Source organism: Dreissena polymorpha, chromosome 14, assembly GCF_020536995.1.
Source record: "Dreissena polymorpha isolate Duluth1 chromosome 14, UMN_Dpol_1.0, whole genome shotgun sequence".
Classification (NCBI taxonomy): domain Eukaryota; kingdom Metazoa; phylum Mollusca; class Bivalvia; order Myida; family Dreissenidae; genus Dreissena; species Dreissena polymorpha.
The window spans coordinates 4,886,352-4,910,921 of record NC_068368.1 but is presented as its reverse complement, the minus strand read 5'-3'; the positions used below and the strand labels follow the sequence as shown (position 1 = coordinate 4,910,921).

The following is a 24,570-nucleotide window of genomic DNA, read 5'->3' as shown; positions in this document are numbered from 1 at the left end:
CTGGGGTGGGGCATGGGGGATGGTTTGGGTGGAGTCCATTGTGTAATGTCAGGTAAGTGTTGTTTTGTCAAAGTATGAATCAAATGTGATCATAAATAAAGAAGTTTGCAATTTAAGCAAAATTTATTAATTTGACCTTGAGGGACAAGGTTATTCAAAGGTCAAGGTCAAATTTAACTTGCTAGGTACAGTAACATCATGATAGTAAGAAAGTATTTGAAGTTTGAAAGCTATAGCCTTGATACTTTAGAAGTAAAATGGATCGAAACACAAAATTTAACAAAATATTCAAAGTTACTAAGACAAAAAAGGGCCATAATTCTGTTTAAAAGCCAACCAGAGTTATGCAACTTGCCCTGTACAGTCCCCTTACGATAGTTAGCGAGTTTTCCAAGTATAACAAGATGCGTTTGTGAAACACAATGTCCCCCTATATGACGTTTGACTTTGAAAGATGACATTGACCTTGTGAAGGATGACCTTGACCTTTCACCACTCAAAATGTGCAGCTCCATGAGATACACATGCATGCCAAATATCAAGTTGCTATATTCAATATTGCAAAAGTATTCATAAAATAAGCGATTTGGGCCACATATATTTGACCTCTGACCTTGAAGGATGACCTTGACCTTGACCTTTCACCACTCAAAATGTGCAGCTCCATGAGATGCACATGCATGCCAAATATCAAGTTGCTATCTTCAATATTGCAAAAGTATTCATAAAATGAGCGATTTTGGCCATATATATTTGACCTCTGACCTTGAAGGATGACCTTGACCTTTCACCACTCAAAATGTGCAGCTTCATGAGATACACATGCATGCCAAATATGAAGTTGCTATCTTCAATATAGCAAAAGTTATTGCAAAATGTTAAAGTTGGCGCAAGCAGACAGACCAACAGACAGACCTACAGACAGGGCAAAAACAATATGTTCCCCACTACTATAGTGGGGGACATAAAAAGCAATAGCTTTGATACTTTAGGAGTAAAATGGACCAAAACACAAAACTTAACCAAATGTTCAATTATCTAAGTATAAAAGGGGACATAATTCTGTCAAAATGATTGATACAGTTGTCTGCTCTTGTTTATAGATTGGGATCATGTTGGTTAAGAAGTATTCAAAATATGAAAGCAATATGTCAAAATATTTGAGGTGGTATGCAAACTTTAACATAGATTTATCAATAATATGCATATTCTAAGTGAAAAAGGGCCATAATTTTTACAAAATGCTTGATACAGTTGTCTGCTCTTGTTTATAGATTAAGGTCATGTTGGTATAGAAGTATGCAAAATATAAAAGCAATATGTGAAAGGACATACATGTAGGAAATATTTGAGGTGGTACGCAAACTTTAACATTGCAAAACTAACAGGAACGCTGATGCCGGGATGAGTAGGATAGCTCTACTATATATATTACATATATAATAGTTGAGCTTACAAAACCTGTGGGCTATGGGGTGTGAGAGGAGAAGATTTTAAAAGTTTCACTAAACATATAAGGCAAACAAATCACACCAAGAATGTGAAAACTTGAAACTTTTGAGCCTGTATGTCCATTGATTAAATATATGAGATATAGTCTAGGATTTCAATCTATTTTTTTGTCACAGAGGCAGATTAAATGCCATAGTTTTCATATATTCCGGTTCAACCACTGACATTTACATATGGCAAAAACTCCAATAAGACTACCTAACCTTACCTGCGCTTGTGTTAGTTCCGCTTGCCAATCCCCACAGCGTATGTTACGATCTTTTTTCATTTTCACTCCAAGAAATCTATCAGCCAGAGCTTGTAGACTACCGGCAGTACTGAAGGACATATGAGTCGTGTTCTGAGAAAACTGGGCATAATACATGTGCGTAAAGTGTCATCCCAGATTAGCCTGTGCAGTCTGCACAGGCTAATCAGGGACAACACTTTCCGCTTAAACTAGATTTTTGGTAAAAAGGGACTTCCTTTAAACGAAAAATACCATTAAAGTGGAGTGTTGTCCCTGATTAGCCTGTGCGGACTGCACAGGCTAATCTGGGACGACACTTTACGCACATGCATTTTGCCCAATTTTCACAGAACAGGACACAAATTTATTAGATCGCTTCCATAATTTATTAAGCAGGACCTGCTCTGCCATTCACCAAATAGGAAAATGGTTACAAATAAAACAAGAGCACCGCCTTGCGGGTGCAGACCGCTCATCTATTTTCTTTTTAAAGGTGAAGGGACTCTCATTTTCAATCACAAAGGAGGGAGGGGTGGAGTGAAGAGGGGTGTTAGTGTGGGGTTGTGGAAGGGCGATGGGGGGGGGGATTTTTTGGGTGGGATGGTTGGACGGTATTTCAAACATAACCGTTTAAAAAAACAAATTGGGGGGGGTGGGGTGGGGTATAGTGTGAGGGTGTGGTGGTAATTTGTGAGATGATCTTAAAAAAAAAAAAAAAAAAAAAAAAAAAAATTGGGGGGGGGGGGGGTGGGGGGGGGTTATAGTGTGAGGGTGTGGTGGTCATTTGTGAGATGATCTTAAAAAAAAAAAATAGGGGGGGGGAGGTGGGGGGAGGGGGGGAGGGGGGAGGGCACGGGGGACGGTTTGGGTGGAATCTATTGTGGTATGTCAGGTAAGAGTAGTTTCGTCAAAGTATCAATCAAATCTAATCATAAATAAAGAAGTTATGGCAATTTTAGCAAAATTTAATAATTTGACCTTGAGAGTCAAGGTCATTCAAAGGTCAAGGTAAAATTCAACTTGCCAGGTACAGTAACCTCATGATAGCATGAAAGTATTTGAAGTTTGAAAGCAATAGCCTTGATACTTAAGAAGTAAAGTGGATCGAAACACAAAATTTAACCATATATTAAAAGTTACTAAGTCAAAAAAGGGCCATAATTCCGTAACAATGACAACCAGAGTTATGCAACTTGTCCTTTTACTGTACCCTTTTGATAGTTTTTTAGGTGTTCCAAGTATGAAAGCAATATCTATGATACTTTAGGGGTAAAGTGGACCAAAACATAAATCTTAACCAAATTTTCAATTTTCTAAGTATAAAGGGCCCATAATTCCGTCCAAATGCCAGTCAGAGTTACATAACTTTGCCTGCACGGTCCCCTTATGATAGTTAATAAGTGTTGCAAGTATGAAAGCAATAGCTTTGATACTGTAGGAATAAAGGGGACCTAAACACAAAACTTAATCAAATTTTCAATTTTCTAAGTATAAAAAGGGCACATAATTCTGTCAAAATGCCAGTCAGAGTTACATTACTTTGCCTGCACAGTCCCCTTATGAAAGTTAGTAAGTGTTGCAAGTATGAAAGCAATAGCTTTGATGCTTAAGGAATAAAATGGACCTAAACACAAAACTTAACCAAAATTTTCAATTTTCTAAGTATAAAAAGGGCACATAATTCTGTCAAAATGCATGCCAGAGTTATCTAACTTTGCCTGCCCAGTCCCCTCATGATAGTAAGTAAGTGTAACAAGTTTGAATGCAATAGCATTGATACTCACTGAGAAAAGTGGACCTAAACGCAAAACTTAACCAAAATTTTCAATTTTCTAAGTATAAAAAGGGCACATAATTCTGTCAAAATGCACGCCAGAGTTATCTAACTTTGCCTGCCCAGTCCCCTCATGATAGTAAGTAAGTGTACCAAGTTTGAATGCAATAGCATTAATACTTTCTGAGAAAAGTGGACCTAAACGCAAAGCTTAACCGGACGCCAACGCCGACGCCAAGGTGATGACAATAGCTCATAATTTTTTTTCAAAAAATAGATGAGCTAAAAATGGCTCAATAAATTTCAATTTGGCTACATTTTCTTTAAAAAACAACAACATAAAACTGATAAAATGTGAAGAATTTATGTGTTCTACCGTAAATTCGGCTAAAGAAAATTTTGATCCTTGGGAAGCCCTACTACTAAGTAAAAAAATGAAATGATAAAATATTACACAGAGCTTGTTAAGATTGTTATAAATAATCACAAAACCTCTGAAGGGCTTGCCAGACCCATTGTCTTGTCAGGTTTGAATTTTGTCACAGTGTTATAAATAATCACAAAACCTCTGAAGGGCTTGCCAGACCCATTGTCTTGTCAGGTTTGAATTTTGTCACAGTGTTATAAATAATCACAAAACCTCTGAAGGGCTTGCAAGACCCATTGTCTTGTCAGGTTTGAATTTTGTCACAGTGTTATAAATAATCACAAAACCTCTGAAGGGCTTGCCAGACCCACTGTCTCGTCAGGTTTGAATTTTGTCACAGTAAGTGCTTGTATAATTTGTTACATAGCGTAAGTACGACGTGTACTTTCCTAACTTCTGAAAGGTTTCTCAGAATCTGCTTGGTCAAAGGTTAAAGCATAATTCAATCGTGGTTAAGCTGATTTTCAATATTATTTTTTTAGCATTGATATTATGTTAAGATGGATATATTTTGAAGCATGTGATACCAATCAAAGCAAGGAAAACAGGAAAAGTTTGTAAGTAGTTAACTGCTAGGGAATATGTGCACTTCATTTCTTGCATTATGACTACACAATCACAGGTAATATAAATAGCTTGGGATGGTACCAATGCATTAGATTTTGGTAAAAGGTATAGCAAATAATTTTTGTATATTATATATTAGTAAGTTAATACATTAACTGACACTTGTCAAAAAAAAAAACAAATCTGTGACCTTCGTATGAAATGTGCTTGGGAATGACACCTGATTTCAGCACTTTGATCTGTAAGATTTAAACAGCCCTGCTGCGTACCATTTCAGTGCAGGTAGTCTACCAACAATGTATCGTAAATCCACGCAACCTTCAACAACAATTCCATAGTCCCTGTGTAACTTCTTGCCATCTTCTTTGGAGGCGACACCAAGTTTAAGAATGCTAAAAAAACAGTACAATGCTGAGTTAATATTAAAAACAAGGGACAAAATTGTCACAAAACCAGGTTTACAATTTGAAAAAAAAAGTCTGATAATGGGAGACAATTCAAAATGTGCATTGTTACCCTCCTTGAGTAAAATTCAATCTATTTTTACTAGTGGCGACCTTGATTTCAATTTGAAAAAAAAGTATGATAAAGGGAGGGAGACCAACTCAAAATGTGCATTGTTACTGATTGTTCAGTTACCCCCCTTGTTTCAAAATCAATCTATTTTTAGTAGTGGCGACCTTGACCTTGGAGATATTGACGTAATTCTTTCGCGCGTCACACCGTCCAATGATGGTGAACAAATGTGCCCAAATGATTTTAAAATCTCACAATGAATGAAACACAGGTGGTTAGCGTGTGGCTATGATATTAATTAGTGAAAACATCATTTTGAATGATAAATAATCATATTATAACGAAAAATTAAATTTTATGAAAAAAAAATCACTTTCAAATGTATATATAACAAGGTATGCAACTCAAAATCACCCCAAAACGGGGTGCATCGCTTTGAACAGCAGTCTTTATGAATGAAATCTCCAGTTGTAAAGACACACCTCCGCATTGGACCAATGAAATCACTCGTATGTTTAAAATGTCAGTTAGTTGAAATGTATGTAAACAAAGGTTTCAAACGGCGCTGGACAGTTAGTCTTGATGCATAATGTAACGACAAGAACGGTAATAATGTGTTTTCATACGTTTTATTGAATTATGGTATCGAGGTACATGAACTTTGTAGGGAAGATGCCCTTTACTCCGTGAAGATTTCAGTCTTTAAGACTGCATGATCATTGTCAACTGGGTCATGCGAGTTGTGTATCGTGTTATTTCTTAAAAGTTGACACAGCATTTGTAAAAATATTGCAAGACATATACATTTCCAGAAAGGAAATTCATTTCTGCGCTGAATAAGACCGATATCGTGAAAATCGCTGCACAATTGATGAAGATATGGCTGTTCAAAGCGATGCACCCCGTTTTGGGGTGATTTTGAGTTGCATACCTTGTTATATATATATATTTGATAGTGAATTTTTTTTCATTAAATTTAATTTTTCGTTATAATATGATTATTTATCATTCAAAACGAAGTTTTTCACTAATTAATATCATAGCCACACGCTAACCACCTGTGGAATAAAATAGTTATGGCCCGGACAAGCTCATAATGGCCATTTTTTACCTTTGAACTCAAAGTGTGACCTTGACCTTGGAGATATCGACATAACTCTTTCGTGTGACACACTGTCTAATGATGGTGAACAAATTTGCCAAATGATTTTAATATCTCACAATAAACGACAAAGTTATGGCCCGGACAAGCTTGTTCCGCCCGCCCGCCAGCCAACATTTTCCAATCTAATAACCAGTTTTTTTCCTTCAGAAAAAACTGTTTAAAAACTAAAACTAAAGATAAAAAGAGATATATACATTTACACATCTTTCACAACTAGTGAAACAAACACTGTTTTAAATTTTACATTGAAATCAGAAATATAAAAAATGCATATTAGTATGTAATTATTTTTTTTATATCACTTGAACAATTGCTTATTATTTTAAAATCATTCATAAATTACACATGGTATCTCTAAGAAATGGGGTCTCGCTTGTACCCTACCTGGCTTCATGATAAACAAGACAATTGCCAAGCAATATATGTCCCCTACCGGCTCCACCATTGTCATAATTTTTTATTTGTTGCCATAGCAACCAGAATTTTTGACGTAGGAACAAAATGAAATGATGTGCATAATTTCCATATTGCCATCTATCCATGCTTCAAGTTTCATGAAAAAATATGAAGAACTTTTAAAGTTATCGCAGGATCCTGGAAAGAGTGACAGACAGACACACAGAGTGCAAACCATAAGTCCCCTCCGGTGAAACCGGAAGGGGACAACAAAGCATCTCACTGTTTAGGGATTTAGATAAAATTAATGAATTTTTGTTTAGTAATTTAAGACCCCCCCTGAAAAACAACAACAACAACAACAGAGTCAGCCTGCAGTTTGTACTCTTTTTTTCTCCTTATCCTTTTGGTTAAAATACAGATGCTAGTATAATGTATTATATTCCTGTCATAAAAACAAGCCTACAATAACATTTAGTGTACCTTTTATCACCAAGAAAATGTCTCAGGGTGGAAGGGATGCATGTAAATTTGTGGATCTGAATCAGGACACAGAATCCATCGTACGTCGCTATCTGAATGAGTGCTACTGGTAATCTTTTGCCTGAGAAAACCCACTCACAATCAAATCCTACGGCCTGCAAAACATATAGAAAGTAAAAACAAGGCTTATCATATTTATAATAAGGATAATAATTAAATTGCGCAATCATTTAAATTGATATTTGGCTCTCAAATATTATGTTGTTGTTTCTTACAATTCCTTTGATCTGCAACCATTCGTGTTAATATTAATTATACAAACAAGGCATCAACCTTATAAAGACTTATTCACATATTTACGTTGTTGTTTTTTAATAAAGTGCGATGCATCTTCTAACACAACTATAATATTTGAAACAAGTTGAAATAATAATTATAGCAAGGCTTATCTGCGATCAAGCTGTCTCTTTTAAAGCAAAAACACACTTCCATTGCCCCAAATGTGATTTTGAAATATAAGGATATACTTTAAGCGCTATAGTAGTATTACAGACCTTTGGAATCAGATCAGATTAAGGAAAAATAATAATGTTAATAGTTTTGTGATTTTGATTGATGACAGTACATTTATTAAACAAAACACTTTTTTAACAAGAAATGTGTTTGTCAGATACACTATGTCCCCTTTTGCACCGCTTTGATTTTTTTTTGGACCTTTGACCTTGAAGGATGACCTTGAAATGAGCTTTTACCACTCAAAATGTGCGGCATGTGTTTGTCAGAAACACAATGTCCCCTTCTGCGCCGCTTTGATTTTTTTTTTGACCTTTGACCTTGAAGGATGACCTTGACCTTTCACCACTCAAAATGTGCGGCTCCATGAGATACACATGCATGCCAAATGTCAAGTTGCTATATTCGATATTGCAAAAGTATTCATAAAATGAGCGATTTTTTGCCACATATACTTGACCTCTGACCTTGGAAGGATGACCTTGACCTTTCACCACTCAAAATGTGCAGCTCCATGCGATACACATGCATACCAAATATCAAGTTGCTATCTTGAATATTGAAAAAGTTATTGCAAATGTTAAAGTTAGAGCAAACAGACCAACAGACAGACAGGGCAAAAACAATATGTCCCCCACTATAGTGGGTGGGGGACATAAAAATATCTCTTATTCAGGAGTGTATGTTATTTTGCATGTGTGAATTCTGTACATTTATTCTTTTTTTAAACTATGACAATTTGTTTAAAAATTGTCATTTTGCCAAACTATCCATTTAAATCAAAGCACTTAGAATTGCTTTTAAAAGGGCCACATTATTGGCTGAACATTTCCATTAAAGACAGACAGACAGACACTTTATTCAGGCTTAAACAAAAGTACATCATCTTAATACACAAATACATGTATATGCATTATTTTCTGTTAACCAAAGTACTGCAGTACTTGTCCAGTGCAGACCTTTTTCTACAGATCTCAGGGGTTGGATAATTGGACCCATTTCCAAGCTTCAGAAATAAAATTACAATCAAAAAACTTAACAGCCAATTTTCAGACTAACATAAATTTTGGATGCCCATACAATTTATTGCTGACATTGTCTACAGGAAAGAGCAGTATTGTATGTAAATGGAAAAACAAAACAAACAAGAGCTGTCAGAGGACAGCGCGCTCGACTATTCAAGTGCTTGACAGTATAACGTAAGCCATCATGGGGAAATTGTTCATATTCAATAATTTATTAGACGATTTTTCAAAAATAAAAAAAGGAAAAAAAAAAAATTTTTTTGTGGGGGGTAGGGGGGGTGAGAGGGGGGTATAATGTGGGGTGTGGTAATTTATTAGATGATGTTTAAAAAAAAAATGGGGGGGGTGGGGGGGGTAGGGTGGGTGGGGGTGAGAGGGGGGTATAATGTTGGGTGTGGTAATTTATTAGATGATGTTTAAAAAAACACTTTTTTTTTTGGGGGGGGGGGGGGTGGGGGGTAGGGGGGTGAGAGGGGGGTATAATTTGGGTTGTGGCAATTTATTAGATGATGTTTAAAACAAAAAAACATTTTTTGGGGGGGGGGGGGGGGCGTGGGGGGGAAGGGGGGGTGGGGGTAGGGGGGTGAGAGGGGGGTATAATGTGGGGTTTGGTAATTGATTAGATGATGTTAAAAAAAAATGGGGGGGGGTGAGGTTGGGGGGGGGAAGGGATTCTGGGAGGGGCGTGGGGTATTGTTTGGGTGGAATCCATTGTGGCATTCAGGTAAGTGTTCTTTTGTCAAAGTAATAATAAAATGTGATCATAAATAAACAATAATGGCAATTTAAGCAAAATATTCAATTATCTAAGTGTAAAAGGGGTCATAATTATGTCAAAATGATTGATACAGTGGTCTGCTCTTGTTTATAGGTTGAGGTCATGTTGGTTAACAAGTATGCAACATATAAAAGCAATATGTCAAAGGATATAGGAAATATTTGGGGTAGTACGCAAACTTTAACATAGATTTATCAATAATATGCATATTCTAAGTATAAAAGGGGCAATAATTATGACAAAATGCTTGATAGAATTGTCTGCTCTTGTTTATAGGTTGGGGTGATGTTGGTAAACAAGTATGCAAAATATCAAAGCGATATGTCAAGGGACAATGAAAATAAATGGGGTAGTACGAAAACTTTAACATTTGCTGCATATTCTAAATGGAAAAGGGGCCATAATTATGACAAAATGCTTGATAGAGTTGTCTGCTCTTGTTTATAGGTTGGGGTCATGTTGGTAAACAAGTATGCAAAATTTGAAAGCAATATGTCAAGGGACAATGAAAATAATTGGGGTAGTACAAAAACTTTAACATTTGCACCCTAACACAGACGCTAACGGTAACAGTCAGACGGTCACGCCGACACGGTGGTGAGTAGGATAGCTCCACCATATATATTTCATATATAATAGTTGAGCTAAAAAAATGCTTGTTTGTTCATCTCATTATTAAATGTAACCAGCTATGAGCAAATAGATTGTTCTTCACAAATCAAGACTTATGTGCTGTAGGTATTATACAATGTTTATTCTTATTTCATCATGATTAATTATTATTATGCTTTCTTTGGTAGAAGAAGTGTGACCAATATATCCTTACAGTATGACCTTGTCACAACAATGGCATCCATTAATCAGAGAATGAACATTACAGTTTAATTGCACCTAAATGTATGAAAACTTCTCTGCAACTCCGAAGTAAAAACAATGATTATTAAAAAGCACCATATCTCCTGCCAGTATAATTATATCAAGCGTTGCATGAGTTTTCTCCAGATACAAAGTTTAAAGTATGAATATGCTCTAAAGGGACACAACTCAATATTATCTGATTCACAACCAAGATTGATCTTAACCTTTCTTGTAGGCAACACTTATAGGTGTTAAATAATTTACCTTTGAGAAGCCCTTCATTAGTTATTGTCTAAAAACTAATGTGATGTAATATAATACAGAAATTTTACTCCTGACACTGCCATTTCTGAAAATACCTTATTGGTACAATACAATATCACACTATTTCAATACATAATAAATTATCATCAGTCATTTTTTTTCATCATTTTTGGAATGGGGCCGGGTCCCATTGAATTGGGAAACTTTGCAGTGTTTTTACTAAAATTGGGAAATTAGTGTTGTTGCTGTTTTTCTAAAAAATGCTTCAAATTGAGAAAAGAAGTGTTTTTATAATTATTTTACTAAGGTTGAACTTATATGGCTGGATGGGAGATGAACAAAATGTTGAAAACCTTCCATGGGGAATTTTTAGGTCTCATTTGGGAAAAATAAATACTTTTGTCCATTGGGAATGGAAACGAAAAGAAAACACTGATCATCTTACCCTTATCACCTCACAATTCAAGGAAACAGTTGGAAAGACTTGTTCCCATTCTTCCTCCGATGAGACAACAAACACAACTCTCGTGGTAAGTTTCCGAAACCTCCACTCTGCCAATTTCTTTTTATTTGACTTTTTCTTAAGTAGATATAACAAGGCAACAGCTGCACCTAAATAAAATAACAGTTTGTCACAAAATTGTAAAATAAAAGAAAAATGTAGTCATTAAGGAGCAAAATAACACTAATGACATAGACTCATACTGAAAATAAAGTTGCTTGTGTGTAAACAATTTGAATAAATTGGAATGTTTTGGTTGTTTTTGTTAAATTGTGGAGTAGTTATTTAAGTATCAAATGCATTCAAATATATATGATAGTAAGGATAGCCAAGTGTTTAAGGCCATTTCCTTTTAATCTAAAGGCCGATGGTTTTAGACCTAATGAGGAAACACTTTTTTCTTTTTTTTTCATAAATTATATTCATTTTGTTAAAATGGTGCTCTCTTGACTCTAGTTCAAATAAATCTAGCAAAGAATTAAAAACAACAATTTGGAACAAAGACAATTATTCTGAGGTATAGCTATTAAGTTCAATGTTAATGTCTTTCATTTACAATGACAAATCAACCACCTTATCGACTACTTTTAATAGCCGTTCAGTTATTTGTTTAATATCCGAATCGCGTGTTCCGAATAATATTTCATTTATTAATGAAAGTAATAAATACGTTAAACAACGATACCAAGTAGTGTTACCACGGGAACAATGATCCTCATATTTGAAAAACCATTGACGGTCATTTTTTTGGTTGACAATATTCTAGAAAGCGCCCAAAATTTGAATAATGTTGCAATAAACGTTTGTTTTGTTGCAACACTTGTCTACTCGTGATTTACACTTTCTGATTAGGGCTACCGATAGATGTCGCTCTCAGTCTTAATTTAGACTTTCAGTTTGCCCTTGTTACCGTTACATAATGTGTACACTTATTGATGCAAAAAGATATTTTAATGCATACATAATGAATTAATTAAATGTTTGATACGCACATAATATTTTGGTAAACACCGCGACCATTACTTCTTACTTTAATTAACAAATAAGATAATAATGTTTCGTTTCACTTTCAATTGGAGTTGACCAGGGTTATCTTGTTGCGGTTCGGACTGCAAATTGAACTTGTCTGCATCCATCTGGAAAAAACAATTCGCGTAAGTTGCTTTCGTTGCTCATTTTACACTTGTTAATATAGAAAATACAAACATTTGCACATTTAAATATAACTTACACACACAGCGTATTTTAAATTTAATTGTAGACGTTATGCAATAAGGAAAAATCGTCATTAAAGGGCAGCATTTAATAAAAACTATAGAACGAATTTAAAATTAAAACAAAAATGGAACTCTATGATCAGACAAAGACTTGTCTACGTCTCTGTTTGAGAATTGTTGTTTGACTCGATGTTGGACATCGGTTATTGACATGCATGTGTCATTTTCAATCGCGAAAAGTAGTGACACTCAGTCAAATTAGTATCTTGTTCTATAAATATGTGGCGTACCTATCTATCTATATCTATATATGCTGCTAGTCGCCAACAATTAGCATTACAAGCAGGTGCGTGTCAGTGCTAGGAAATTAAGGAAGAAGTGTATAGGAGATAAAAGTAATACATAATGTATTTGTGAGACATAGAAACAAAGGTGATAGTGTTAGTTAAAAGAAGGAATATACAGATAAAAGGTTAAAAACAGCCAACCTGCTTAGAAACTGTGGTCTAGTTTGGTCACCCCCAGCCTACACTGGTCCAGGGTAGGTGCCTGTACAATATTGGCTGGTAGAGAGTTCCATAGGACAATAGTGGCTGGATAGAAGGAGAATTTATAGTAGTTGCTTGGAGTAGGGATTTGTCTGAATGAAAGAGGGTGCAAATGTCTAGTGAGCCGGGTCGGAGGAGTGACATAGGGAGGCATTGGTACAGCAACCAGTCCGTGGACAATTTTATAGAACATCAGTAGCCGGGAGTCATACCTTCTGTTCTCAAGTGAACGCCACCCTAATTTGTCTAGCATGTGTGTGACACTGTTGTGATATGAGTAATCATTTGTAACCCATCGAGCGGCCCTGCGTTGGACCATCTCGATCTTGTTTATGTTGTGTTGTGTGTGTGGGCTCCACACTGAGCTACTATACTCAAGTTGTGGGCGGACCAGGGTTTTGAAGGCAAATTCTCTAATGCGTGGGTGTTTTATGGGAATGTTTCGTTTGATGAAGTTTAGTGTTTGACTGGCTGTTGCAGTAACCTGGTTTATGTGTTTATTCCAGCTGAGGTCAGATGTGATGCTAACACCCTTTGTGTCAATAGTAAAGCATAAAGTTGTTAGAACTTCAATATTCCCAATTATTTTGGTGAAGCTACAGTTCTGTTTATATTACACCAACAACATGGTTTTACACTTTACAAACAGCAATCAGGGGCGGTTCCAGGATTTCTTGTTAGGGGGGCGGCCGGAATATTGAAAGATTTGCTGGGGGTCCAGGGGCATCTAGGGCACCGGGTGGTTGTAGGGCTAAGCCCTGATAGGGGGTCCAGGGTGGCGAAGCCCCCCGGAAGCTCCACGATTTTAGTGATTTTGAAGGCGTTGACAACCACTTCTAGAGCATGGCACGCCTTATATACTTTCATCAAAGTACCTCATTATAATGCCAAAAAGTTCATACAGGTAGTTTATACGTAATACGGATGGATATAGCCGGAAGAAATGCTATCAAGAAGAACACACTAACGGTTATCAGGCTAGAAAAAGAAGAAAAATGAATTTAAATAGGTTATTTAGATCTAGTTAAGTGTGAAACATCAAATGAATTTACTTTACTTTAATTGGCGATTGTAGTGGGGTGGGGGGGGGGGGGGGGGGGCGTACGCCGCGTACGCCCCCTTGGAACTGCCTATGGCTATAGGTAATTAAATTGTCTAATTAGGTTATAACATGCCCATTTATTGATGGATTGCATAACAATAGATAAGATCGGTCGTCGGTCAAATTATTGTCGGCACATTAAATATGTAGAATAAGCAGCTGCATTTTAAAGACATGTGACGTGATCGTCGTAATTTTTCATAGTTGGCTGTTTAGTACATGTATTTGTTGAGAAATAATAACAAGTATCTATTCAAACTAAAATAATACATTTTATGTAAAATAAGAACAAATTCTTATTAAATCACGTTTATTTTTGTCACGATTTAATAAAAGAGAGACTTTAAAGTTAAAGGGCAGAATTTAAAAATAACAGAGTAATAACTAAGAAGTTCCATTTGATATAAAATATTTGTAATGCGACTTAAATAATCAGTGTGGAGTAAAGATCATTTCTATACTTAACCGCTTTTAGAGGGGTTAACACTTTTTTCAAGTTGACCCGTTAAACAAAAGACAATGTGTCTATTTACCAGCTGTTGTATGATGGTGTTGGTGCATATCAAGATAATGTTACTTGAAAGCATTTTCCTATAACTTACGCATGCACCAGAGGTTAGTTAAGCGCGATTGGTTATTGTCGTCTCGGGTACTACTTACATGTACCCCGGGTACTCTTAAGTATACTTTCATGTACCCCGGGTACGGTAAATATTCTAAAACGTACCCGGGAATTTTGACGCTAAATCGGTCTTTGTCGGCTATTTTTTTATTATTAATTATGTTCACATTTATGTCAATTTTCTGTTAAATAGCGCTCGATTGGTCATTGTCGGCTCGGGTGCTACTGACATGTACCCCGGGTACTCTTAATTATACTTAATTATATCCACTTAACTAAAGCAAAGGTATATTTTTTACTCCTCTCAGTCGGTCTGTGGGATGGAAGGTCCATTTACCATGTTGTTTGCACAGGTTTAAGATCGTTTTGAAATAAGAACATGCAAATAAGCATGATTGTAAAGAACTGTCATGTCCGCTAATGACTCAACAAAATCTTGCATGACTTCATAGCGGAAAGCGAAGCTTCTGAAAAGACTGATGGTAGCATATAACATAAGGCCCATTTTCGAATGGCATGGGTCGTTTGTTGCAGTACATTTGTTAAGTATGCTCTGATTGGTGATATGAAGCACTTTCAACATTGCCGTAATTGTATAAATTGTTAATACTTATTTGTACTCATTCAGATTGATGATAATCGTCGATTAAAAAATGTAGCGATATTTGAAATTTTAAAGGCTAAATACGAAGAGCGATTTTTATGAAAACATATTTTTTAAACAATATTTATTTCCGTATTTATAAACTGTATTCCAGACTATGACCGCTCCTCTAGTTACGTTAGTGCAAGGCTCCAGCCGAGGAATAGGGCTGCAGTTTTGTAAGGCTTTGTTGTTAAGGAAACCGAACACAGTCGTCATAGCAACGTGCAGAAGCCCTGAAGGAGCCATGGATCTCGAGGCGCTGCGATCCCAAGATCCTCACAGACTGCACGTGCTCAAAATAGATGTAACACAGGAGTCTCATATTGAGGTAAACATTGTTTATCAATTTTATAGTGAGACAGAAGTCTAATTCTTTCATGACGTACTCATTTTGTATTCTTCTTACTAATTTTGTTTTTACAATATCACGATGAGCACCATGCACAAATACTATGTTGAAGTCTGATTTTCCGAAAGTCAACGCATATATGCTTAACACAAGTTTTTTTTCAAGGAGCAGCTAAAATTTATGCATGCATGTGTTTGCTTGGACGTAAATGATGGCTCAAAATATATTAATTTTGTTTTTACAATATCACGATGAGCACCATGCATAAACATTACGTTGAAGTCTGGTTTTCCGAACGTCAACGCAGATATCCTTATCACAAGTTTTTTTCAAGGAGCAGCTAAAATTTATGCATGCATGTCTCATTGTGTTTGCATGGACGTAAATGATGGCTCAAAATATAAGTTACGTACCTCAAGCGCGATCTCCGAGTATTCAGCGTTTTCTCCTGTGATCCAGAGGTCCTATTACGGCGCGATAATCGTAAAATGCCAGGGTCAAGGGTACTTAAAAAGGCTATGTGATTCAGTGACGACTTGACTCGTGGTTAACGTCAGCGTCTATGTGACTTATGTCATCCGCCTTTATATACGGGTACCAGTACTGTATCATACTCAAATACGTCATCAGCTGGTTCACGTAGTGCATATACCGCTACATTGTCCGGTTTAATGACTGAATGTGTAGTGCGTATTATTAAATTTAAGTTTTATAGGAGACCTTTATGCTGATTTTATGCTGATTAAACAGCGAACGTGAATCTTTCGCAATATCGTACTTGGTGCATGCTGTTTCAGGCTGCAGCAAATTACGTGGGGGACAAATTTGGAAGACTTGACTTGCTCATCAATTGCTCTGGCATGTTACACCCGAGTGGAAGAGGGGAGACCAGTCTCAAAGATGTCACAATGCAGGTATACCGTTGTTTATGTCTAAAAGGTGATATGCGTGGGTTACACATTTCGGCGTCCCATTCAGGTTTGAGCAGACAAAATAAACTTATTATGTCCCCCTTCGAAGAAGAGGGGGTATATTGCTTTGCACATGTCGGTCTGTCGGTCGGTCAGTCCGTCCATCAGGTGGTTTCCGGATGATAACTCAAAAACGCTTGGGGCTAGGATCATGAAACTTCATAGGTACATTGATCATGACTTGCAGATGACCCCTATTGATTTTGAGGTCACTAGGTCAAAGGTCAAGGTCACGGTGACCTGAAATAGTAACATGGTTTCCGGATGAAAACTCAAGAACGCATACGCCTAGGATCATGAAACTTCATGGGTAGATTGATCATGACTCGCAGATAACCCCTATTGATTTTGAGGTCACTAGGTCAAAGGTCAAGGTCATGGTGACCCGAAATAGTAAAATGGTTTCCGGATGATAACTCAAGAATGCATACGCCTAGGATCATGAAACTTCATGGGTAGATTGATCATGACTCACAGATGACCCCAATTGATTTTGAGGTCACTAGGTCAAAGGTCAAGGTCACGGTGACCCGAAATAGTAAAATGGTTTCCGGATGATTACTCAAGAATGCATACGCCTAGGATCATGAAACTTCATGGGTAGATTGATCATGACTCGCAGATGACCCCTATTGGTTTTGAGGTCACTAGGTCAAAGGTCAAGGTCACGGTGACCCGAAATAGTAAAATGGTTTTCGGATGATAACTCAAGAACGCATATGCCTAGGATCATGAAACTTGATAGGTAGATTGATCATGACTCGCAGATGACCCCTATTGATTTTGAGGTCACAAGGTCAAAGGTCAAGATCACGGTGACCCGAAATAGTAAAATGATTTTCGGATGATAACTCAAGAACGCTTTTGCCTAGGATCATGACACTTCATAGGTACATTGATCGTGACTCGCAGATGACCCCTATTGATTTTCAGGTCACTAGGTCAAAGGTCAAGGTCACAGTGACAAAAAACGTATTCACACAATGGCTGCCACTACAACGGACAGCCCATATGGGGGGCATGCATGTTTTACAAACAGCCCTTGTTGTTTGTGCAACATATAAAGTTAAGGTGAATGAATGGAGGGAAATTTCTGCAAAATCGTTTTTATTGCATTTTAATAGAGTTAAGGTGTGTCAAGCAAAATCATAGAAAAATCGCCATTCGCTCTAAACCATCTCACATTTACCCGTTGATCAAAAGCATATATGTTATAAAGCGTCCATCTGTACTGTATGTTATGCACAGGGTCTGGCAGAGACATGTGCCACGAATGCATTCGGTCCGCTGTTGATGGGGAAGCACTTTGGGAAACTGCTGCAGAAGGGGACTGGAGCCGGACATCAGTCGCCGGATGTGAAGCTGCAACACGCGGGCGTGCTTGCCAACATATCGGCCAAGACTGGCTCCATAACGGCTAACGGTAAACTTAATCATGACGGGTTTATGAACGTCAAAACAATTAAGTTTATTTAATGACTTTGATTGCACGATATGGTAGACCTCAATAAAAACGCAAAAAAATCCAAAAGTCAACTTAATATTTTTTTATTTTTGGTGCAAGTAAGGAACACAACTTTGTTTCGGTCAGAGCGGTCGAACGGAATGGCGGATTCAAGTTATATTTTTTTGCCTGGGGATAGTAGGGGGGGCACGTATACTGCATATTTATGCCCTTCTTCTTCGAAGAAGGATATATAGTTTTGCTGGCAGACAGTCGATAGACCAGTCTGAATGTCGGTAGACCAGTTCGTTTCCGATCAATAACTCGTCAACGAATTGACCGATTTACATGTGCATTGGTCTTGGACAGTAGATGACCCCTATTGAAATTGGGGTTACTAGGTCAAAGGTAAAGGTCACTATCTCACTAAGTGTGAAAATCGTGTCCGATCAATAACTCGTCAACGAATTGACCGATTGGCTTGATACTTAACATGTGCATTGGCCTTGAACAGTAGATAACCCCTATCACAATTTGGGTCGCAAGGTCAAAGTTCATTGTCATAATAAGTGTGAAAATTGTTTTCGATCAATAACTCATCAACTAATTGACCGGTTGGCTTGATACTTCACATGCGCATTGGCCTTGGACAGTAGATGACCCCTATTGAAATTTGGGTCACTAGTTCAAAGCCTTGTTTAGAGGGGAATATGTCTCTGACCGCGGAACACCTGTTAATGTTTGAATGCGGTCCGTGTATTGGTTAAGAGATATTTTGATGAATATCATAAGCTTAAGCATTAATAAGCAAGCTAGAACATAGTGGAGCTGTTGCAATTCTCCTTAGTCGCTTTTCCGGTAGCCATATATGGTCAAAATCATCAACATAATTGATACTTTTTGTGCGTTTTGGATACATCAAACTTGGGTGCCTTTCAAAATCATTCTTTCTCAGTATATCAATAAAAACTTGAATAGAAGCACACGAAACTTGTAAAATCGACAAAGGACGGACTAACCAAAGTCTGAGCCACGTTGCCTTATCAAAATATAGGTCACATAACACTTAACGTGATATGGATGTGGACATCTGTTATTCAAAACAGCTTAAATAGATACATTTAATCTTACAGGAAAAGAATCTCGTTGTGACTGCTTCGAACAGAAGCCCAAATGAGAAGTAAAAAGCGTTTCAATAGTTTTTTTGGTACTTTCTGTTTCAGTGAGACAATGACTGCCTAATCCCATAATTTTTATTGACTTGTTTGATTAACTCATAATTTTCAGGAAATATTAAAAAATCAACGAAATGAATTGTAAACATAAGCATATTTTGTGTACGCTTCTTGTATTTTGATTTTTTTTTACAAATATCAAGTGGCGGTTAAGAATTTGTGTTCAGTATATACTTGAATATGTTGTTTGTGTACGATCGCGCTCTCTAGTACTGTATTTTACCATTTGAATACAATTTCATATGCTTGTAAAGATTAACAATCTTATTAGCCTTTAGCTTTCCTTTACTTATAATACGAGTTAAACATATAGTCAAATGTTTTACATACTGCATATATTCAAGAATACACTATGTTAAATGCATACATAAAATTGACAACATAACTTTTGCATGAACGCAGATCTGGGAGGTTGGCATAGCTACCGACTGGCAAAAGCGGCTCTCAATATGGCGACCCGAAATTTGGCCATCGAGCTGGGGAGGGGCAAGAACAGGGTGATCTGCATCTCGCTTCATCCGGGAAACGTGGACACACAGCTGTCCAGACCTTATCATAAAAACATGAAGGATCTCATGAGCACCGAGCAGTGTGTCGACAAGCTGATGAATGTTATGGACGGCTTAAATATTGAAGACAGTGGGAAGTTTTATAATTATGAAAAGGTCTTGCTGCCTTTCTAGAATAATGTTTCGAGTTTCTTCTCAGCTGTCGCTATAAATACATTTTGTTTTCGTTACGGATGACGTAGAAACCTACCTCGTGTCTCATTAGTTTCACATTTTAGCTCACCTAAGCACAACTAAAATGATTGGTTAGAGATACTGGTATAAGGGCGACATCCGACCGACGTATTCCGTGGACAATTTGTGACTGGTATTGCGATGAAACAGCCATTTTTATCCAAAATATCGAAACTCGCAGTTTAGTATTATGACTTTAAAACCCCAGTTATGATGTTTGGAAATTATAAATATAGTTATTGCCGTATTTCATCGTAAGTTGTTATTATGCCCTATACACTGAATTTTTCATCAAATATTTACCAAGCGTCCCGAGTTTGTATACGATCGGGATGTGGTACACACTAAGGTTATGTCCCTTTGAATGTGCACTTAAATAATACCACTGGTTTACATGATTTAAGGTAGAAACTTTTCTATCCAATCTTCACGAATCTTGTTTAGTATATGTTGATGGAAATAAGACAGCAGGGCTGATGCAGTCAAGTATATCCAAGACTGTTACCTATGTTTCCGAGTCATTTTCGATGAGAACACATGCACATACGGGTTATTAAGGATAGACTAGTTTTTTTATCTACAATTATCGGGTCTCGCAGTTTGTTTATTACCACAAGATTATACAAGAAGTGGAATTTTACCCTTTAAACATCAGAGGCATCGCCTTTTGTTTGTGAAAAATGGACCTGAACGATGAAATTGACTAGGTGTAATCGTCATTTAACTTGCACAGTTTTCATACAGTGTAAGATTATAATAAGAGGCATATCTAAATATTATAGCAAGGGAACATAATAGCTGGAGCCACTGAGGGAAGAGTAATTTTTCATTTTTTTCCAATTCTTTATTAAACTCGTTCAAGTTATGCACATGTTGATCATCAAATTTAATGCCTTACAATTCGGATGTTAATATACTAACAGTTGAATACAATAAAGCCAACACAATAAATATCATTTTCGATGTTTGAAATTGATTGAATGAGTCGAAAATTACTTTTCCTTCAGTATGAATTTGCCGCTAGTGGCGCTCTGGAAGGTTTGTCATTCAGCTTTGGGAACTCGCACGGTATACATGTCATTTTTATGCTAGAGTTTTTTAAACATTGGACGATATGGACCGAGACACGTGTTCGAAAGACATAAATAGCAATTTGAAGGAAATTTTGTTCGAATTAAAGAAACAGCAAGTAGAGATAACTTCTTTGAAACAGCAAGTTAGTTTACCAGTGTCGTCTAAACAAGAACATAAAGACATTAAATGGAAATTTGAAGGAAACAAAAAGCAATATGAATTCAATTGTGATGTCCATGAAGGAATCAAGCAATGCATGTGGGCAATTGAAAACCAGAAAAGCGACTACGCAAATGAAGTTTTATCGGAGGTTGCCAATAAAATTCACACGAGAAATAAACACAAGGAAAGCGGATACATCAGAAGGCGGGTGGGAAACTGTAAGCCAGTACGAACAGAACCCCCTCGCGAGTGACTCTAATGACGAGTCGAGAATCAATAGGGCGGATCCTAAAGCTCTAAAGAAAAAGAAGGCTATGCAGGCGAAGTTGAAGAAAAAGCCAGCCGTCATGTATGGACAAACGGACGCAGTCCGCCAGTTGCTTGAGGGACAGGTAGGAACACGTCCGGCGCCTAACCCGTTACCACAGAGGCCCACACCACCGTCGATTGGTTCTTTTCGTGGCTACTCTGGATGGGGTCCCCAGCTCGGGTCATGCTTCGCGTGTGGACAGTTCGGTCACTTCCGGCGGACGTGCCCCACTACCAGAGGTCAGCAAGAGAGCGCTCAGGCCAGGAAGTAGTGATGCCACTGAGGCGAGCCCACCCGGGATCGAAAGTGCTGTGTTTAAAAATGGGTATTACATTTTATGAACAAGATGACAGATTTACCAATGATTATTTTATTTACGAGCAAGGTCAGAAAGACATTATTGTTAAAAATAGATTGAGAGAACATATCCAATTTTGGAAAAACATTGGCGCCAATAAATTTATTATTAATTCTATAGAACATGGTTACAAGATTCCATTTTATTCTTTACCTGAAAGCGTATTTCTTAAAAACAATAAATCAGCATGTGATAATAGGGAATTTGTTAGGAAAGCAATTACAGATTTGTTAGATCGGGATTTGGTAGAAAAAACCGATGTCCCACCTCGTGTTGTTAATCCACTATCTGTCTCCATTCAAAGTAATGGTGAAAAGCGTCTCATTCTTGATCTGAGATGTGTTTATAAATACGTGATGAAACAATCTGTTAAATATGAGGATATGAGATTAGGTTTGATGTTTCTTAAAGAAGGGGGATTCATGATAAAGTTTGATATTCATTCTGCTTACCATTTTGTGGATATATATCCGGAACATACATCTTACCTTGGGTTTTCGTTTGAAGATGATCATGGTGTAGTTAGTTACTTTAGGTTCAAGGTGCTTGCATTCGGGTTGGGTGTAGCACCTTATTTTTTCACTAAGCTTACAAGGCCACTTATAGAAAAGTGGCGGGGCGAAGGTAAACGAGTTAATATGTTTTTGGGTGATGGTTTTGGTACACATGATCGTTAATGAGGAGACGAAAAAGCTTGCGTCTGACAAAAAGCATGATTTGCTTCTCTCTGGGTTAATCCCTAACGTAGATAAATGTATCTGGGAACCAGTACAGGAAATGGAGTGGCTGGGTGTTAATATTAATATGAGAGAGAATTCCTGATAGAAGAATTAGCAAGGCTATGAATACCATCAAGATTTTATTGGGCTCTGAATATATGCCAGCTAGTTTTATTGGTCAAATTATTTCTATGAGTATGGTAATTGGCCCTGTAGCTCAAATAATGACTAGATATTTGAGTATCGATGTTGCGAAAGAGTGCACGTGGAATGCGTACGATAAGTTGTCAATCGATAGTGTAGAGCAATTGGCATTTTGGAGAGAAACGCTCAATTTGCTTAACAAAAGATTGCTTGTTACTACTGGCGCTTGCTCAAAAGTAGGATACAGTGATGCATCTGCTGTGTCTTATGCCGGATATGAGGTAGGGACGGTCAATGGTGTGGCGCATGGGTCATGGTCGTCTGAGGAGGCTAAAATGTCTTCTACTTGGCGGGAACTTTGTGGAGTTTATAGAGTTTTAAAGTCGTTAATTGATGTGCTTGCAAGTCACCGCGTTAAATGGTTTACAGACAATCAAGGAGTTTGTAGTGTTATTAAAAAGGTTGTATGAAAAAGGATTTACAATATTTAGCTATCAAAATATTCCATTAAACAGCGAAAAATTCAATTCATTTTGAAGTTGAATGGATTCCGAGAGAAGAAAACGGATTGGCAGATTATTTATCTAAGATTGTCGAGAGGGATGACTGGGGAATGAGTTTGAATGTATTTGAAATGTTGCAAAGCAAATGGGGCCATTTAGATGTAGATTTTTTTGTTTCAGAGCATAATGCAAAACTTTTAACATTCTTTAGTAGATTTTGGTGCCCAACATCTGCAGGTATCGATGCTTTTACATTTGACTGGAGCATGTTTTTTGGGCTGTACGTTCCTCCGGTTACTCTAATTCCCAGAGTTTTGAGTAAAATGGCGTATTGTAAAGCGAAAGGCGTTTTGGTTGCGCCAGAATGGAAATCGGCTAGTTTTTGGCCACTTATATGTGATAATTCTGGCGACTTAGGTGCATTTGTTAAAGAATTTATCTTTTTGCTTTCAAATTAAGATTCATATACACCATGCAGAAATGGTGTTGGCATATTAGGTATGGAAAACCTGCGGTTCAGAATGATTGCTTTTTTCGTTGGGTTTTAAATGTCAAATCGGCATGTGTTATTTACCGAGGGAGGTAATAAAAGGTTATTATAACAACCATACCATGAATTCGGTGTTTCCATACATAACTAATTCTGTGTTAGCCCAAAATTCATAGAAAGGAGATTATTCGTGAATGAGTATGCGCTGAGAAGTACAGCGGTTATGGCGCTTGCCTTTTTTACAGTGACCTGTTACACACCAGGTGTGGGAAAGTGCGTGTAAGCACGATACGACGTGCCGGTATTCGCTGTCGTGGTTGTAATATAAATTGCAATGGATTTGTCTGTTGTTTTTTTTAATGTGTGTGTTTATGTTGATTTTTTTTATTAACTCCAATGTGAGTGTTTAATACGTGTATGTTATTAATTTTACTCGTGATTGAGTATGCGCTGATGGTTCCGCGGGTAAGGCGCTTGCCTAAATAGAAGCCAATGTGGCTTGTTACACACCAGGTGTGGGAACGTGCGTATAAGCACGGAACGACGTGCCGGCATCGACTGTCGGAATAGTAGTATACATCGGAATGTATTAGTTTGTGTTGAACTTTTAATTAACATAAATTTGTGTGTTTACATCTGTTTTTTCAGAGACATGCAGATGATATAAACGCGCTGCCTGAGTTCTTGGTGGGGGAAGTTTTCTTGCTGCCGGAGTTACTCAAAGAATCAAGAGCTATGAATACAAAGGGGATTAAAAAGGTGGTGCGATTGGGTTTTGAGTAATAACTTAACCAGTGAGGATACTTTGCCCGCCAAGGCGTTTCATGTGGCTTTATATATGACATCTTTAATTCAAACTGCTCACTCACCAAGTCCTATTGTGAATGCTTTTTATAGTATAAAGTGGTATCATGACTTGTTGGA

At 37.2% G+C, this 24,570-nt stretch overlaps 2 protein-coding genes across 3 annotated transcripts in view; one reads left to right on the top strand and one right to left on the bottom strand.

Annotated features, from left to right (window-relative positions):
• LOC127857899 (exonuclease 3'-5' domain-containing protein 2-like) overlaps positions 1-11,873 on the bottom strand; it is a 30,944-nt gene extending 19,071 nt beyond the window's left edge. The window contains exons 1-5 of one of the 2 annotated variants that reach the window (XM_052394624.1): positions 11,695-11,873; positions 10,953-11,119; positions 7,070-7,224; positions 4,779-4,901; positions 1,721-1,829 (exon numbers count right to left, since the gene is read on the bottom strand). In XM_052394624.1, the coding sequence (XP_052250584.1) occupies positions 1,721-1,829; positions 4,779-4,901; positions 7,070-7,224; positions 10,953-11,119; positions 11,695-11,752 (612 nt within the window). In that variant the 5' untranslated portion in view covers positions 11,753-11,873. The remainder of the gene's footprint in view (positions 1-1,720; positions 1,830-4,778; positions 4,902-7,069; positions 7,225-10,952; positions 11,120-11,694) is intronic. The other variant, XM_052394626.1, reaches the window with a different exon arrangement.
• A 14-nt stretch (positions 11,874-11,887) lies between these two features.
• LOC127857900 (C-factor-like) lies at positions 11,888-20,133 on the top strand. The gene is made up of 5 exons (XM_052394627.1): positions 11,888-12,163; positions 15,257-15,472; positions 16,291-16,407; positions 17,713-17,887; positions 19,546-20,133. Exons 2-5 carry the CDS (start codon positions 15,260-15,262, stop codon positions 19,824-19,826), a joined length of 786 nt encoding a protein of 261 aa, XP_052250587.1. The 5' UTR covers positions 11,888-12,163; positions 15,257-15,259; the 3' UTR covers positions 19,827-20,133.
• The last annotated feature ends 4,437 nt before the right edge of the window (positions 20,134-24,570 follow it).